At 41.6% G+C, this 16,694-nt stretch overlaps 1 protein-coding gene across 10 annotated transcripts in view; it reads right to left on the bottom strand.

Annotated features, from left to right (window-relative positions):
* Positions 1–16,694, bottom strand: part of CEP170 (centrosomal protein 170) — a 181,855-nt gene that overhangs the window by 61,974 nt on the left and 103,187 nt on the right. For 9 of the 10 annotated variants that reach the window (XM_073338241.1, XM_073338248.1, XM_073338240.1 and 6 more), the window contains one exon: positions 1,689–1,838. The exons of the other annotated variant lie outside the window; for it this stretch is intronic. In XM_073338241.1, the coding sequence (XP_073194342.1) occupies positions 1,689–1,838 (150 nt within the window). The remainder of the gene's footprint in view (positions 1–1,688; positions 1,839–16,694) is intronic. 10 annotated transcript variants of the gene reach the window in all.

Below are 16,694 nucleotides of genomic sequence, written 5' to 3' on the forward strand. Positions count from 1 at the left end.
ACCAAAGTACACCCAAACTTTAAAACTCCAGCAGCATGAACGGGATTTAAACCTGCCCTAACCAGGTAGATGAGGACTCCTGTACAGGAGGGAATCCATAACTGGCATTTAGCAACATAGGTGACTCTATGCCAGCCTCTCCTGACCACTCCAGCATAGATGGAGTTTGAACCTGTTTGGAGTTACAGGGGATGAGACTGATCCCCGGCCAACATTATGGCCCCTAGAAGAGAGTTATTAACTGGCACAGTTTGGAGCAGCTCTGAAGCTGCTCTAAACCAAGCTGGGGATGGCCGACAGCCCCAAGAGTATGCAGCCATAAACAATTCCTTTGCAGCTCCTTATTCAGCTGTGCTCAACACTCCCTGGTCACAGCTGAGGATTCAGCGTGAGGTAATCAAATGAACAGACATAATGGAGTCAGTTTAAGAGACAGTGTCAGTCTTCATTCTGTATCTTTTGGCATTGGTTAAAATCAGATACATATTATAACTGTGGTATAATCCCCTTTTATCTGCAAATCAACTAACACCAGCCTAGAAACTCAAGCACAGAGAACATTACACACACAACAACTGGCCATGTGTGCAGTTATTCGTCCCCCTCTTTAGATAGTATTGGAAGGTGGAGAGGACACAAGGGAGCTGAAAGCTGAAGAAAAGGAAATAGGGAAAAAATACAGTAAGTCAGTGGATTTACAGCTGAAAGTAATGGAGCAGGACAAAATAACTTCTTTAACAACTACTGTATTTTGGCTTATGGCATAACTATTATGAAAATAATATTCTCAGTCACTCTTCAAGCATACATTTTAGATATATGACATATGTCAACATCATGATCTCACAGTAACTAGCATATCACCAAACAAGATAGATTCTGCTATAGTAGTTTCTTAGCAACTAAAAACAACTTAGTTGCACTAGCAGCTGGTAAGCACACAGACACGCATCAAGGTCTTGATTAATAAGAACTTAATAAACTTGGACTGACCTCTTGCTGGACCATATTTCACCATAAGTCCTGCCAAGGCAATTAAGGGCAGATGTAGTGCCCTTTCTTTGAGTCATGTAGTTCATCATCCTGCATCAAACTGATTCTGTTCTATTTCTAGTCTATTCAGTTTATCAGACTGCACCCTGCAATGTGGTATCTGAATGCCATCCAGGAATCCAGTATTAGGTATGACAAACATCTGTCACATGGATATAACATTTATATATACAGGTTTAGAACTTCTCGTCCTTTGCCTAACTGACAAAACCACACTGCCTTTCAGACATCTAACATCAGTGCCTTCTCAAAGGCCAGGCCTCACTTGCGAGCTCCAACCCAGAAGATGTCCATCCGTATTTCCCTATGCCTGTTTTCAGTACTCATACTTTCTTTCTTATGTGGGTCACTTAACTGCTCATGCTATATTTCCTATAACTGCACACAAGTGCAAGCAGAGGGTAGCAAAGCTTAATGCCTTCAAGATTTAATTTAGCTACCTCTAACAGAAAAAGTTTTGATAAAACTACAATACAATAAAACAGAGATGAGAAAAATCAAATCTATAGAGACCTGAATTAATGCTTTGTATGCAAAGACTTCTTTGGTAGCTGCTTAACACTCACAGGTCAACTATTAGTGCTCTCTCTCTTTTATTGGAAGAAAAAAGAAGACCATCAAAAATTATATTCTACCTCTGTGTCAAGAAATCCAGTTGTACTCAGTGGTCTTTTTTCTTCCAGCACTACTGTAGCAGAATTTATAGCCCAATCTTTTACTAAATCTTTCTGGTTCTCGTTGATAACAGGCCTATTATAATCCTGGCTGTCATCCACTCCAAACACCTGAAAACGAAACAAATCATTATACATATTAACCCAATGCTTTCCTGATTCAATGTTCAATTTTAATGTATGGATGGTGTCAATACTGGCATAGTAAGTCAGATCCTTCGTTTTAAAATGTTTTTACACTAATCTGACATCAACTAATTTGTTGTAAAGAATAGATTATACATTTTTAGAAATAGGGCAGATATCTGTTAGTTTTCCCAAAATTCGGGGAAATGCTAGTTGAAATGACCAGATATGAAACAATGATTCTTCAGATCAAAATAATTAAACAGAGCACAAAGATAGTGGCCAAATCAGTAGCAAAACAAGAACATTTTTTAAAGTATTTGCCTGGTAATTTTTTATAAATATATTTTAAAGAACAAGAAATACATGTACTTATATTTGCTACCAGTCCCCTCAATGTGCTATTATTCTAATTAAAGCAATAGTTCAGTTTTTCTGCTTTTTCAGAAGAGTTACCATGTTATATAGCAAGTGTTCTTCAATCTCATCATGTGACCCACATCTTGAAAGAAATTGTTTCTTGAACAACCTTCTCTCCCACTGATGTTTGCATAACCACCTTCCCCTAACTGTGGTGAGAGAATAACATCTTTGCAGCCACTAAAGTAATTGCTTACTTAGAAAAATAATTAGGAAAATATTAACTATGTTTTAGCTTCTACTAATGCAATTTAGAAGGAGGAGAGTCAGCATAAAGATACCAGTCATTTTTCCATGGACTATTGGTGGGTCATGGACAACAGTTTGGGAATCACTATTATAGATAGCTTCCAGTTATTTTAAGAAAAGAACTCAGTGGGGTTTGGGAAATAAATACTTTAAAGCCCAGAAATATATTATTTGGAAAATTCTATTTAGAAATATTTAAATTAACTTTACTACTACGGGCTCCAACTCTAAAACAGGATTTTTATGTTTTTTCCCCCACTAGAATTCTTTGATATGGTAATTGGCTCTTGTGATATCAGAGGATTATTTTGTCATAAGGAATAGGGAGCTATTTAAACAACTTCTCTGTTCTTATAAAAATGTCACTAGTAACAAAACACCACAAAAAATAAGTAGATTTTTTTTCTAAATGCAATATTTTTCATAGTTTTGCAGAAGGTTGCTATGGATCTTTTATAAATGGAGAATGCTTTGACCAGTACCAATAGATAAATCAAGATGCATTGCTTACCAAAATTCTGAACAAGTTTCCTATTTTTAAAAGTCTATAAATAAGCCAATTCACCACTAGATGGCTACAATCCATAACATGTTTTTCATACCTAAGAAAACTGACAGAAGTCCAAAATTAGGACTGTAATACTGTAAAAGAGCACATTTTCACCCCCCCCCCAAAAAAGAGTTTTGCAGGGTTCAGTCATACAAACTCCCATTGAAGCCAGTTATGTAAATTTAGCCTGTAGGAATCCACATATATTAATATTTGTGTTTTACCAACACTTGAGAATGAGAAACCATTTTCAAATTTGTTTTATATGTTTGCAGTGTTCTAGTGCAAAGAGTCAACCTTCCACCTGATTCTATCATTTATATTTAGAACACGCCTAAAATTTAAAATTACATGCTTTATTAATTTTACACTTTAATTATGTCTCGATAATCTCATACATGAGTAATTCTGAAACCACTTTGTATATCTTTGGTACCCAAGACAGGCATGATACATGTGATCCCCTTCTCTCTCCTCATTCTCCCTTCTTTTCCTGCTGCTTTTGAGTCATGTGGGTAGATGGCAAGATTTACATATGTAAATAAAGTTAACTGTCATGCTACCTCTTCTTTTAGTTTATTTGCTTTCTGTAGCTACTTCATCTTCCTCATTTTATTTTCAAACAATCCTTTTGATTATAAAGAGAACTGTAAAGTAGTTAAACTGAAAACAAATATTTTATTGCATGAATGCCTGTAGGATAATGCAATTTGAATGATGCTTCACTCACACATACCTAATCAGAACTACAGTAGTAATTTGCTGCACATAAACTACTATTATCAGACAATATCTGTTTACTATGCCAATGAATCTTTTGACCACTCTACAAACATTGGTGTTTAAAATAGCTTTCCCTCTCAACACTAGGTCTTGTGGACCTGAAGTCCCAGTGAAATCATTCCGCTTATTCTGTTATGGAAACCACTGATCTGACAGGTTGAACGTTAAATTCTGCTTTGTTCTGTGACGGTGTACTTGGGCTGAGGACAGGATGCAAAGAATATCTTCTTCTCCTTTCACACAATGGTTCTGTGAGGACCCATAGGTAAATGCTGCTAGCAGTGCTCCCTCAGCATGAGGAGTGGGTACTCTATAGCCCTAGGGAAGTGTCCAGTTGGACTTGCAGGGTTAGTACTCAGAGACAGGAAAAGGGGGAGCACACACTACATCTTTGTTCAGCTGCTCAGCACATTTCCCGTATTCCAGAAGCTTGTTTTCCTTTTTTGTTTTCCTGCCCTACATGGGCAAAATATCACATAATCCTACATCCTGAGTAGTAATAGTTCTGCTCCCATCCTACCACAGAGCTCCTCCCTGGAGCAAGGATATGATCTAGCCCAATGACTGGCATTACAGGATGAAGAAAGAGGCAAGGAAAGTTCCTAAATTGTCTTAGTCTTGGATATTAGCATCTCAGTCTATTCAAAACTGAATTTCATAAAACACTCAAAGGCATTTTTCAATGAGGGTCATTTTCATGCCAATTTTCAACTTTATACAACCAACCATTTTGGCTATAAAACTGGTTTCAAAAAATGTTACTTGAATTCTTATCTAATGGAAAAAACTTTTTTCCCCTACCTTCCCCACACTTATGTGATTAAGCACTTTTTGCTCAAACTTAGAAAACAATAATCTTTGAGCAGAGACTTAGCCTGCATTTTGAAAGTTTCAGAAAATTATGAGTCAACTTCAAATAATTTACAAAGTTTTGAAAAGGGCAATTATTCAAATAAGTTGAATTTCCGGAAGTCTGCTAGACTGTCAACTACTGGAAGGTTGTACACGTCGTTTGGTGAACTTTGCAAACAAACAACCCTCTCTCCCCCATCTTCTGTCTTTCTATGAGACAGGTAGGCGTTATCAATCACGTCACACTAAGACAGAAAGATTAAATGACTTGACTAATGCTACAGAGGAATCACGTGTCAGAAACAGAATTAGAATGCAGGCCCATGCTTCATCCACTAGAATACACTATCATCACACCACTGCACTATCCCTCCAAAGTCACTGGCTGTTGAGCAAAAGAACCAGCTCATTTGCCGGTAGTAAGCTATGGGGGAACTTGTGATTGCCCTTGAACTCTCAGTGGCAGTCTACAATGAATTCTCCTTCCATCCTTTCAGTTATGAAGAGACCTGACAGCCTCCCAAATAATCCTACAAACAAAAAGGCACTCTCAAAGGAAAACTTTGGCTATCATGGAAAAGTATAAAATCATAGTGGGTAAGCATTCAACCTGATTGATCAGTTTACTTTGGTTTATGTTTCCAAGCCACCATCACATGGTCTAGAAACTTACTTTTTAAAAAAGCCTCAAGAGTTTCTTTTTTTTACTTTCCTAGCTCTTGTTGGGCCTCAGACAGGTCCAAAGTTCAGCTTTGTGGTCATTGCTTGCTACTTCTGCTTTATGGGAAACCTTGAGTGTGTCATTCTAATAGGGAAATTAAAGTTCTGACTCAGTCAGATACCCTATCCAGGGTCAAGACAAGTGGAGGAAAGCGAAGTTCTTTGTTTTATGGAAGGCCAGTACTTTTTGTCTGATGTTTCATTCAGAGCTTGAGATCCTGTAATCAGAAGGACTTATAAATTCTGATTTGTAAATCCACAATTTATCAGATGAAGATTTCCCTCCATAGGAGGGAGCAACTGAGTGAGTGTACTATGAAAGTATAGCATCAGGCATAGAGTCTCAAGCTCCTCCTCCCATCAACATAATTTGCATTAAGACCTATTAATCAAATGGTCTAAGTCAAGAGAGAAGACAGGTCACAAACACAGGCAGTCCTGAATCTTGCTGCTTATTCTTTTGGAGCTGTCTATACTTGCAAAAAAGACCTCCAGTCCTCCTCAGGAGCAAACCACACAGTACAGGACTCTCCCATGAGACAGCAATGTACTGTATAGCTGTACTATATCGTATAGATATCTGCCACTTTTCTCTGTGGTTACAGGTGGTATCAGACCACCTACAAGAAAAACTATTACAGCAATTCATGGAAACAGGAGCCTCAGCACTGATGTAGCCCCAGGGAGGGCAGAAGGATGCCTGGGGAAAAAAAATTGCTTAAGACCTTTGAGAATTCCTCAATAAATCTAGAAGAAAAATAATCATTCTAAAATCAAACCCAAACTTTAGTTCATTTTTAGTTCCCAGAAAGAAAAGGTTTACTGTATTTATTCTTCATTTGTGCTTTTCTTAAATGTATTCTAAGTTCTTGTGCTCGTCTATAAAGAAAATAGAGAAGTTTCTAAATATTTTAAGTCCCTCCCTCCACAGTCACTTATTTTACTAATATTTTCATATTTTACAAGAAACTGAGAAGCATCATATAATTTAAAGAACAGTAGAACATAAGGCCAGATTGCTAAAGGTATTAGTGCCTAAAGATGTACATTGGCACATAGTAGGATTTTCAAAAGCACAATTTCAATAAGAGTTAGACATTAGGCACTTTTAAAAATCCAACTCGACACCTATGGTCACAGTTCATGGCAACTGTACCTGTATTTCTCCTCAGTGCCCCAGCAAGGGCACACAATCTCAGGTTTCCAGCTCCACAGCTGCTGTCTCTTGTGGGTACAGACTGCCAATTTTGGTTGGACATATTCCTGGAGGTTTCATCACATGACATAATCTTTAAAGATTAATCTTTAATTCTTGGAGACTCCAGGACAATCCTGGAGGGTTGGCAACCTTAGTGGAGACCCGCATCTGTCCCTTCTGACAAGGGTATTCCCTGCCTTCACTGTGTATTTCTCAACACAGACAGGTTGCCCAAGGACCCCTGCTTGCTTTCTCTTCAGAGAGTGATAGAGTGACAGTCAAGATATAAGTACCACACAAGTCTTTCGAAGCAAGCCAACTTTTATTCTTAAGGTAAAAAGCATGACAGAGAAAACATATTTTAAAAACAATAAAAGAACCTATACACAATGCTAATAAACTTACCAGGAACTCGAACCCTAACATGGGTTCTTGAGAATAAATCCTTCAATCTCTCCCTTTTTGAGTCCTTGTGGTTATTAGTTCCTCAGAGCTTCAGCTCAAAACAAGCACATGCACTACAAGCTTAGTCCACCCTTTTATACAGATTACAGATCTTTGATCAGAAGTACCCAGAAGCCGGTAATTGGTATACAATGAGTTTCTCTCCCCAGGGTGTATCTTCAAAAGGTTGGCTTCAGAGGGGGAGAATTTACATTCCCCTTACCTCAAGATAATTCCTAGGAAATCCACTTCATACACATTGTTCCAAAAAGACCTTTGAACCTCCCTCATATACCTTTTAGAGAGCACATTAATCTGGTCTTCTTGCTAAAGTTCCATAAGGTCTCACAATTGTATATAAACATTTGCATTCTAATACAATGTACCCCAAAGGTATTAACCCGAATTCAATCAGGTTTAACTTTATTGAACTCAATTCATTCAGGATATTACAGGATATTGTCAGGTCTCTCACACTTATCTGCATCTTTAAGGCATCTAAATATCTTTAAAAATCAGACCCACAGTTCACTGCATACCTTCTTCATCAGACATTCTATTTGGACATGTAATTTATACTAGATAATGTCCATTACGGTCACAAACATCATCTTCATAAGTTATCGGCATTATAGTAATAACCAAAATTATTATTGAGGATTGGGGTCCTGTTATGCAGCATGCTGTATAAATAGGTTAAAATTCTCAAAAGGCAGTAAACAACTTTGGAGCCTTTGGGTATGTCTACACAGAAAAAGAAAAAAAACCCCGTGGCTGGCCCGTGCCAGTTGACTCAGACTCACGGGGCTCGGACTGCAGGGCTGTTTCACTCAGGCTGCCTGAGCCATGGTACCCTCCTGGCCTACAGGGTTCTAGAGTCTGGGCTCCAGCCTGAGGCAAGAAGTCCATACAGCAATTAAACAGCCCCACAGCCTGAACTCTGCGAGCCCAAGTCAGGTGGCACAGGCCAGCCACAGGTTTTTCTTTGCTGTGCGGACATATCCTAACTCTCATTTTCGAAAGGCACTTAAGGGACAAGAGTAACAAACAGGAGGAAGGAATGGAATGGAGGAATAACAAAGGCAATTATTATAAAATCATTCAGTAACACAGATTAACTATAAAACAACTCAGTGATTCTGAAAATGAGGTTCTATATAACCTATACATTCAAGAGTAATCACAGTTATCTCCACCTGTCCCAGCTAAGCTGTCAGTTACCATGCCAGCAAAACTAGATCTTGAAGAGGGATCTGAACGAGCAGAGAGCAGTGGCCTTACAGATTAGTTCAGGCAGGAAGTTCCATGTGTAAGGAGAAGCCTGGGAGAATGCACAGGTGGGAGAAATGGACAAATGAGCATTCAAGGCTAACATCACTGATGAAACAGAAGTACAGAGAGGCAGTTCAATAAGGAGTGGGCGGCACATTTTAAAGCGTACTGAAGGCAAGGGCAAGGGTAGTAGAAAATAAGCAGCCAGCGGAAGAATTTCAAAAAAAAGTGGATGACATGAAAAATTATGGGAAAGAAAGATTATTTTAGCAGCTGTGTTTTGCATGGACTTGGGGAAGGGCAGGTGGAGTGTCAGGGAACCCAGAGAGGTGAAGTTTACAGCAATCAAACTATGAAAGAAGATTGTCCTGGACACAAGCTTTAGCTACAGGGACAGAGAGAAAAGGCTGAATTTTAGAAATATGTTAGCAGGATTTGGACATAGCCTAGATGTGCAGGGCAAAGAAGAAGAAAGTCAAGAAGAATCTAACTTTACAGACCTGAGTGAGATGAAGGATGGTGGGATGTCTAACAAAGAGTAGGGGAATGGAAATGGTTTCAGAGGAAAGTCCTGGAGCTCACTTTTGTCAGGGTTAAAGTTAAGTTCAAACTGAACTCTTGTTCTTTTTCCACTAGTGATGGTAGCCCATGTGTTCACAACTTAATTTAAAACAGATCATACTTAGAAGGTCAAAACCACTGATCACGCAGAAGAAACAATGATAAAAGAACACGAATATTCTTTCCTTTGAAAAAGAGTGATATACTATATTGGAGTAGAATTCACATGGCCACTTCCCTATCTACACATGTGGCCCATATTTAAGCTGCTTTTCAAACTCAGATTCAATGGATTTTGTCTTTGATAGTTAGCCTTGATAAGCATTTTAAAATATCTTTTTAGCAATTAACCCAAGAGAACAGGTCAATTGTATAGTGCAGAATGGCCTCATGAAGTGATCTTAAACTTTCACACAAATTCTATAAATCATTCCTATTACAAAGTAAACAAGTGAAATCAGAAAACACAACATAAAAGACACTTCCCCAGAATAAAAATTATTGAGAATTTGCTAGAGCAAAAGGGCATATAAAGGAAGAAACCAAAGATATCAATGTGCCAATTCTAATGTTCTCCTATATTCTTTCAGAATCCAGTTCCATATCCACGTGTGTACATGTATTTTGTACTACTTGTCATAATGGAGTCTTCACTCTCCATAGGGCTTCAAAATTCAAAACAAAATAGTTGCCCCAAGAAGTCCAAAGTCTAGCCAGAGCTCTAAAAAGCAAATTCAGGACTCACTTTCTGCATTTCTCAACCAGGGTAAACACAAGTATCATTTCTTGAAAAATGGCAGAACAAAAATAAAAAATCAGGATTGATTTCCTCATTTCCTCTGCAGATTCACTGGGTTTTATTATTCCCAATGACCTTTCAATATATTAATTATTTATGAGTCCAGTTCTGTGACCAGGAGTATCTGTTGGGCTGAACTACTGTTCTTTCTGGCATGAATCATTAGAGCTGTGAAAAAAGTAATTAAGCCACATGGGTGTGCAAAATCCATCAGATTTGGAAGCCATTTTCTAAAGAGAAATGTCTGTCTTTATACCTTCACTTTTCTCTGGAATAACAATTTAAATGCGTAGAGATTGTTCACTCTTGGTTTATTCTCCAGTTCTTTGATTTTATGTTCAGGGAAATTTATTATCTACAATGCTGCAGAAAGATTCCAAAACATGCACTCAGATCTCTCTTTACGACAGCATTATTAAATTCCCTTCACACACATTTTTAAATAAGGAAAATATAATTACTGTTTTAGTCAGTCATTATTATAAAGTGCTGGGTAAACAGATTTTGCAATATGATTGCTACACAATTTCTGACACTTCTGTGAGAATGATTTTATTATATGGATAATCTTATATGATTGTATCTGCCAGTTAAAATACATACAGGAAGGTTGAAATGCTTTTTGTTAAAAATAATGGACAAACCCCTCCCTGATTTACAGTTTTAATTCAAATCCTTACAATTACAGCTTAAATACAGATATTTTAAGGTTTAATGTAGTTTAACATTCACATTTACAAACTAGATTACTACAAATACAATCATGAGAGTATAATAAAATGCATATTAATATGTTCTTAAACAAAATGGCCCTGCTGCTCCAACATTCATATAGTAACTAGTTATTAATCTTAAAATTAAAGTGTAAAGTATTCCTGAATAATCCCTCTTCACATATAAGAATACTTTTATAGTTAATACTGATCTTGCTCCCTTAAAGCTGCCAGAATATTGATATAGCTATTACTTAAGGACTTGCAAAAGAGAATATAAAACCAGCCAGCACAAGCTTTCTATGACAATGGAAAGCTTTTAAAAGCGTACAGCCAAAAATGGAGTTTTATTTAAAATGCACCTCTACTCAGAAAAGTGACTGTAAAAGATGGCATTGTAAAGTTCTGTATTTGTCTTCCACTGACTGCCACACCAAAACTACTCAGTTCACAATTAAAAAGGATGTGAAATTCAAGTTGGTTCTTTTGGCTGGCACATAAACAAGCATAAAGACTCTTCCAGTAGAAAGCCCTAGGACCAACAAGGGAGAATCCACAGCAGCCCTTGAAGAACAAACTTATGTTAGTAACAAACAGCATGAATGACTGCACATGAGGAGCTGGTCTAACTGAGTGAGGAGGTGCTATTTTAGTCACTTTTCAAAGTAGGACCACATTGATACAACTGCTTAGAAATGCTTCATCTTTTTTCTTTTTTTTTTTTAAAAAGTATGATTGTAAAAAGAAGAAATAGAAAGTAAAGGAGAAAAGCTTTATGGTTGTGCCTTTAAGAGTACAACTTCGTGAAATTAGCTTAAATAAGTATTCTAAAACAATTTTTAAAAAGACAAGGTGACCTTGAGTCAGAGTATTCTTTCAAACAATTTTGGGCAGAAAGTCTAGATTTCCAGAATGCATTATTTAAAAACAGGTGACTCCAAGTTATTTTTAAGTACTATGATGCTATGCACTTTAATAGAATTTCTGTATAACTAACTCCTGTTTATCCAGTTAACTTGGGACATTAAAATAAAACATTATGTATTGTTTCAAAAATCAATTAATTTTTATTTTAAAAGTGAAAACTGATCCATGATGCCAATATTTACCTTGTCAATATGCCATGAAAACAGAATATAGTTAAATGATTATAATGAATTTCTCCATCTAGAAACTTTTCTAAGAACTTGATTTCTATGGTTAGGCGTTAGCATGGCTATATGTAGAGAATAAAATGTTTTTGTTAGTGAAAAATGGAAATGTTTCATGTAAACACTTATCAGCAACCTTATCTTTCAACTTAAAATAGCATTACAGTTAAAGGAAACAATTGTGAAATCAAAGTAACTGTAAAAGATTCTCAGCTGAGCCTGATGTTTCCATAGGTAGCTGAGCAACATTTATAGGACTCCATTTGCCGTGGCAAGACAGGATTATGAGCAATGCACAGCACATGTATGCTCTCGGATGTGAAGGAACAGAACAGGAAAATGCAGACTAAAATTCTCCTAAGCATAGTAGCAAGCTTAATGCAGCATTTTACGGCTTTAAGAGATTCAGAAATGTACTGCAATGCAGTTAGTTACTGTTGAGACAAACTGGACCTGGTTTAAATAAAGAATCAGAGGACTGGAAGAGACATCGAGAAGTCATCTAGTTCAGTCCCCTGCACTCATGCCAGGACTAAGCCCTGGCTGGGATGATGTAGTTGTTGTTGGTCCTGCTTTGAGCAGGGGGTTAGACTAGATGATCTCCTGAGGTCTCTTCCAACCCTAATCTTCTAGGATTCTAAGTATTATCTAGACCATCCTGACAGGTGTTTGTCTAACCTGCTATTAAAAATTTCTGATGATGGAGATTCCACAACCTCTCTAGGCAATTTATTCCAGTGCTTAACCACCATGACAGTTAGAAAGTTTTTCCTAATGTCCATCCTAAACCACCCTTGCTGCAATTGAAGCCCATTGCTTCTTGTCCTATCCTCAGAGGTTAAAGAGAATTTTTCTTCCTCCTCCTTGTAACAACCTTTTATGGTTTGAAAACTTATGTCCCCTCTCAGTCTTCTCTTCACCAGAGTAAACGCAATTTTTCAATCTTTCTTCGTAGGTTATGTTTTCTAGACTTTTAATCATTTTTGTTGCTTTTCTCTGGACTTTCTTGAATGTGATGCCCAGAACTGGACACAATACTCTAGTTGAGACCTAATGAGCATGGAGTAGAGCAGAAGAATTACTTCTCGTGTCTTGCTCACAACATTCCTGCTAATACATCCCAAAATTATATTTGTTTTTTTTTTTTTTTGGCAACAGTGTTATACTGTTGACTCGTATTTAGCTTGTGAACCACTATGACCCCCAGATCCCTTTCCACCATTTTCCTTCCTAGGCAGTCTTTTCCCATTTTGTCTGTGTGCAACTGATTGTTCCTTCTTAAGTGGAATACTTTGCATTTATCCTTATCGAATTTCACCCTACTTACTTCAGACCGTTTCTTCAGTTTGTCCAGATCATTTTGAATTTGAATTCTATCCTCCAAAGCACTTGCAACCCCTCCCAGCTTGGTATCACTCTCAAACTTTATAAGTGTACTCTCTATGCCATTATCTAAATCACTGATGAAGATATTGAACAGAACCGGACCGAAAACTGATCCCTGCAGGACCCCACTTGATATGCCCTTCCAGCTTGACTGTGAAAAGACAGTTGCCTTTTCCGTAACTGGTGTTCTTTGAGATGTGTTCCTCATGTCTATTCCACAATAAGTGTACATGCTCGCCACGTGTACCAGTGCCGGATGTTTTTCCCCTAGCAGTACCCGTAGAGGGAGAGTGCCCCCCATGACCACTGGAGTGGAACCTGCCTGGCGCGGCATAAGGGGAGCTGCGCGCTCCTCCCACCCTCAGTTCCTTCTTGCCAGACAACTTCCAACAGAGGGGAAGGAGGGTGGGGTGTGGAATAGACATGAGCAACACTTCTCGAAGAACACCAGTTACGGAAAAGGTAACTGTTTTTTCTTCGAGTGATTGCTCATGTGTATTCCACAACAGGTGATTCCAAGCTATAACTGTTGGAGGTGTGTAGGAGTTCACAAGTTCCCAGGACGGAGGACAGCCCTGCCAAACCCGGCGTCATCCCTGGTTTGGGGGGACGATCGCATAGTGCGAGGTGAACATGTGAACTGAAGACCATGTGGCGACCCTACAAATGTCCTGGATGGGGACGTGGGTCACGAAGGCAGCTGACGAGGCCTGTGCCCAAGTCCACTGTGCCCTCACAATGGATGGCAGGGGGACACCCGCCAGCTCATAACAGGAACGGATGCACAAAGCGATCCAATTGGAAAGCCGCTGAGTGGAAATCGGCTGGCCCCTCGTGTGCTCAGCCGAGGTGACGAACAGTTGCGAGGACTTTCTGAACAGCTTGGTCCACTCAAGGTAGAAAGCCAGAGCCCACTGCACATAGAGCTTTTGGAGACGGCACTCCTCATGGGACACGTGAGGCTTGGGGCAGAGGACCGGTAGAAAAATGTCCTGAACCATGTGGTAGGTGGAGACCACCTTAGGGAGGAACGTGGGGTGTGGGTGGAGCTGGACCTTGTCCTTATGAAAGACCATGTAGGGTGGCTTGGAGGTCAGGGCCCTGAACTCCGAGACTCACCTGGCCGACGTGATTGCAACCAGGAAGTCCACCTTCCACGAGAGATGAGACCAAGAGCTCATGGGCAGTTATTCAAACGGGGGCCCCATGAGACAAGCCAACACCAGGTTTAGGTCCCATTGCGAGTCCGGGGGTCTAGAATATGGAAAAAGACGGTCCAAACCCTTAAGAAATCGGCCAGTCATAGCCTGGGAAAATACTATGTGCCCTTGCACCGGTGGATGGAAGGCCGATATGGCTGCCAGGTGCACCTTGACTGACGAGGGCGCCAGGCCCTGGGCCCTAAGGTGGAAGAGGTAATCAAGGATAAGCTGGACCAGGGCAGCCATGGGGGAGACACCCTGGTCCGCTGCCCACCTAGAAAACCGGGACGACTTTGCCAAATAAGCGCGGTGAGTGGAGGGCCATCTACTTTCGAGAAGGACGTGCTGAACCTGTTCTGAGCACGTCCTTTCCTCTCCACCTAACCACTGAGCAGCCATGCAGTGAGAAGAAGAGCTGGTAGGCTGGGATAGAGGAGGCGGCCCTGGTCCTGAGAGAGCAGGTCTGTGTGGAGTGGCAATGGCCACGGCGCAGCTACTGCCAGGCCCGTGAGGGTCCCATACCACTGCTGCCTGGGCCATGCCAGGGCAATCAAGAGGACCTGGGCCTTGTCCGTCTTTATCTTCCCCAGGACCCTGCTGATTAGAGCGAATGGGGGAAAGGCATAGAGAAGCTGGCCTGACCAGGATAGGATAAAGGCACTGGAGATAGCGACCCTCCCCAGGACCCCCCTGGAGCAGAACCAGGGGCATCGCCGGTTCTGCCGAGTCGCGAATAGGTCCACCTGGGGAGCTCCCCCCCTTCGGAAGAGCTGGTGGGCCACTTCCGGGTGGAGGGACCACTCATGTTGTGAGGAAAAGTCCCTGCTCAAGCGATCTGCCCTCTCGTTCCAGGTGCCCGGTAGGTGGAAGGCCTTCAGGTGGATGTTGTAGGCTATACAGAAGTCCCACAGACTGAGGGCTTCGAGGCAGACGGCAGAGGATCAGTCCCCACCTTGCCTGTTGATATAGAACAACGAGGCCATGTTGTCCGTGAGGACCCTGACTACCTTGCCCTCCAGGTGTGAGTGGAAGGCCATACACGCCAGCCGCACCGCTCTGAGCTCCTTGATGTTTATATGTAGGGTCAGGTCTTGAGCCGACCACAGGCTTTGGGTCTGAAAGTTCCCCACATGGGCCCCCCAACCCAGGTCCAACGCGTCGGATACCAGCTCCAATGATGGGGCCCTGTCTCTGAACTGGACCCCTTGGAGCATGTTGTTTGGTGTGGACCACTACCATAGAGAGGTAATCACAGAGTGCGGCATGGCGAGGACCTTATCCATCCTGTCCGTGGCCTGGGAGAACTTCAAGGCCAACCAAAGCTGGATGGGCCTCATCCTGAGTCTGGCGTGACGGACCATGAACATGCACGCCAACATGTGACCCAAGAGCTGTAGGCAAAGCCTGGCTGGTGTCACCGGGAACCTTGTGACTGAGTCAATGAGACCTTTCAGGGTCTCGAATCTGTCTGGCAGGAGAGAGGCCCTGGCCATCGCTGCGTCCAAGACCGCCCCAATAAACTCTATGCGTTGGACTGGGACTAACGTGGACTTGGTGTTGTTTACTAACAGGCCCAAGGCAGTGCACGTGGACAGGAGGAGCGCCACGTGATCCCTCACCTGCGACTGGGAGGTGCCCTTGACAAGCCAATCGTCCAAATAGGGAAATATCTGGACCCCCTGCCGTCTGAGCTAGGCCGCTACCACCGACATGCATTTTGTAAACACCCTGGGGGAAGACTACAGACCAAACGGGAGGTAGCAAATGGTAGTGATTCTGTCCCACCCCAAAACGGAGGAAACGCCTGTGCCCCTCGAATATGTGGATGCGGAAGTACGCGTCCTGTAGATTGAGGGCAGCGTACCAGTCCCCAGGATCCAGGGAGGGAATGATGGAGGCCAGGGAAACCATGCGGAACTTGAGTTTCACCATGTACTGGTTCAGACCTCGCAGGTCCAGGATGGGCCTGAGCCCCCTTTTGGCCTTTGGGATAAGGAAATAACCGGAGTAATATCCCTTGCCCATGAACTGCTTGGGCACCGCCTCTATTGCTCCTACTCCTAGGAGCTGCCCCACCTCCTGCTTGAGCAGAACTCCATGTGATGGGTTCCCCAAGAAGGACGGGGGCACGGGGGTGGTTGGCCGCGGAGGAAGTGAACTGGAGGGAGTAACCCCGGGAGATGGTGTTGAGGACCCATTGGTCTGAGGTTAGCTGCGACCATTCTGGGAGGAAAGCACACAACTGGTTGGAGAAGGGGAGCTTTATTGGGAGTGGATCCCTCATAAGGACTGGCAGGGTGCCCCCAAACATCCCGTCAAAAGTGCCTTTTCCCCGCTTGCTTGCCTTTGGAGGACCCAGGCTGGGGGACAGGCCGAGACTGCCTCTGAGAGCAGTACACCTATTGTGGAATAGACATGAGGAACACATCTCTTTAAGAGTTCTTGATGGGCCCTGAAGTCCTCCTGCAGGGTGGTGGGGGGCAGGGCCACAATCGCCTCCTCCAGGCGGGGCAAGGAGGCCGGTGTGGTGCTCTGGGTATC

Source organism: Lepidochelys kempii, chromosome 3, assembly GCF_965140265.1.
Source record: "Lepidochelys kempii isolate rLepKem1 chromosome 3, rLepKem1.hap2, whole genome shotgun sequence".
Classification (NCBI taxonomy): domain Eukaryota; kingdom Metazoa; phylum Chordata; order Testudines; family Cheloniidae; genus Lepidochelys; species Lepidochelys kempii.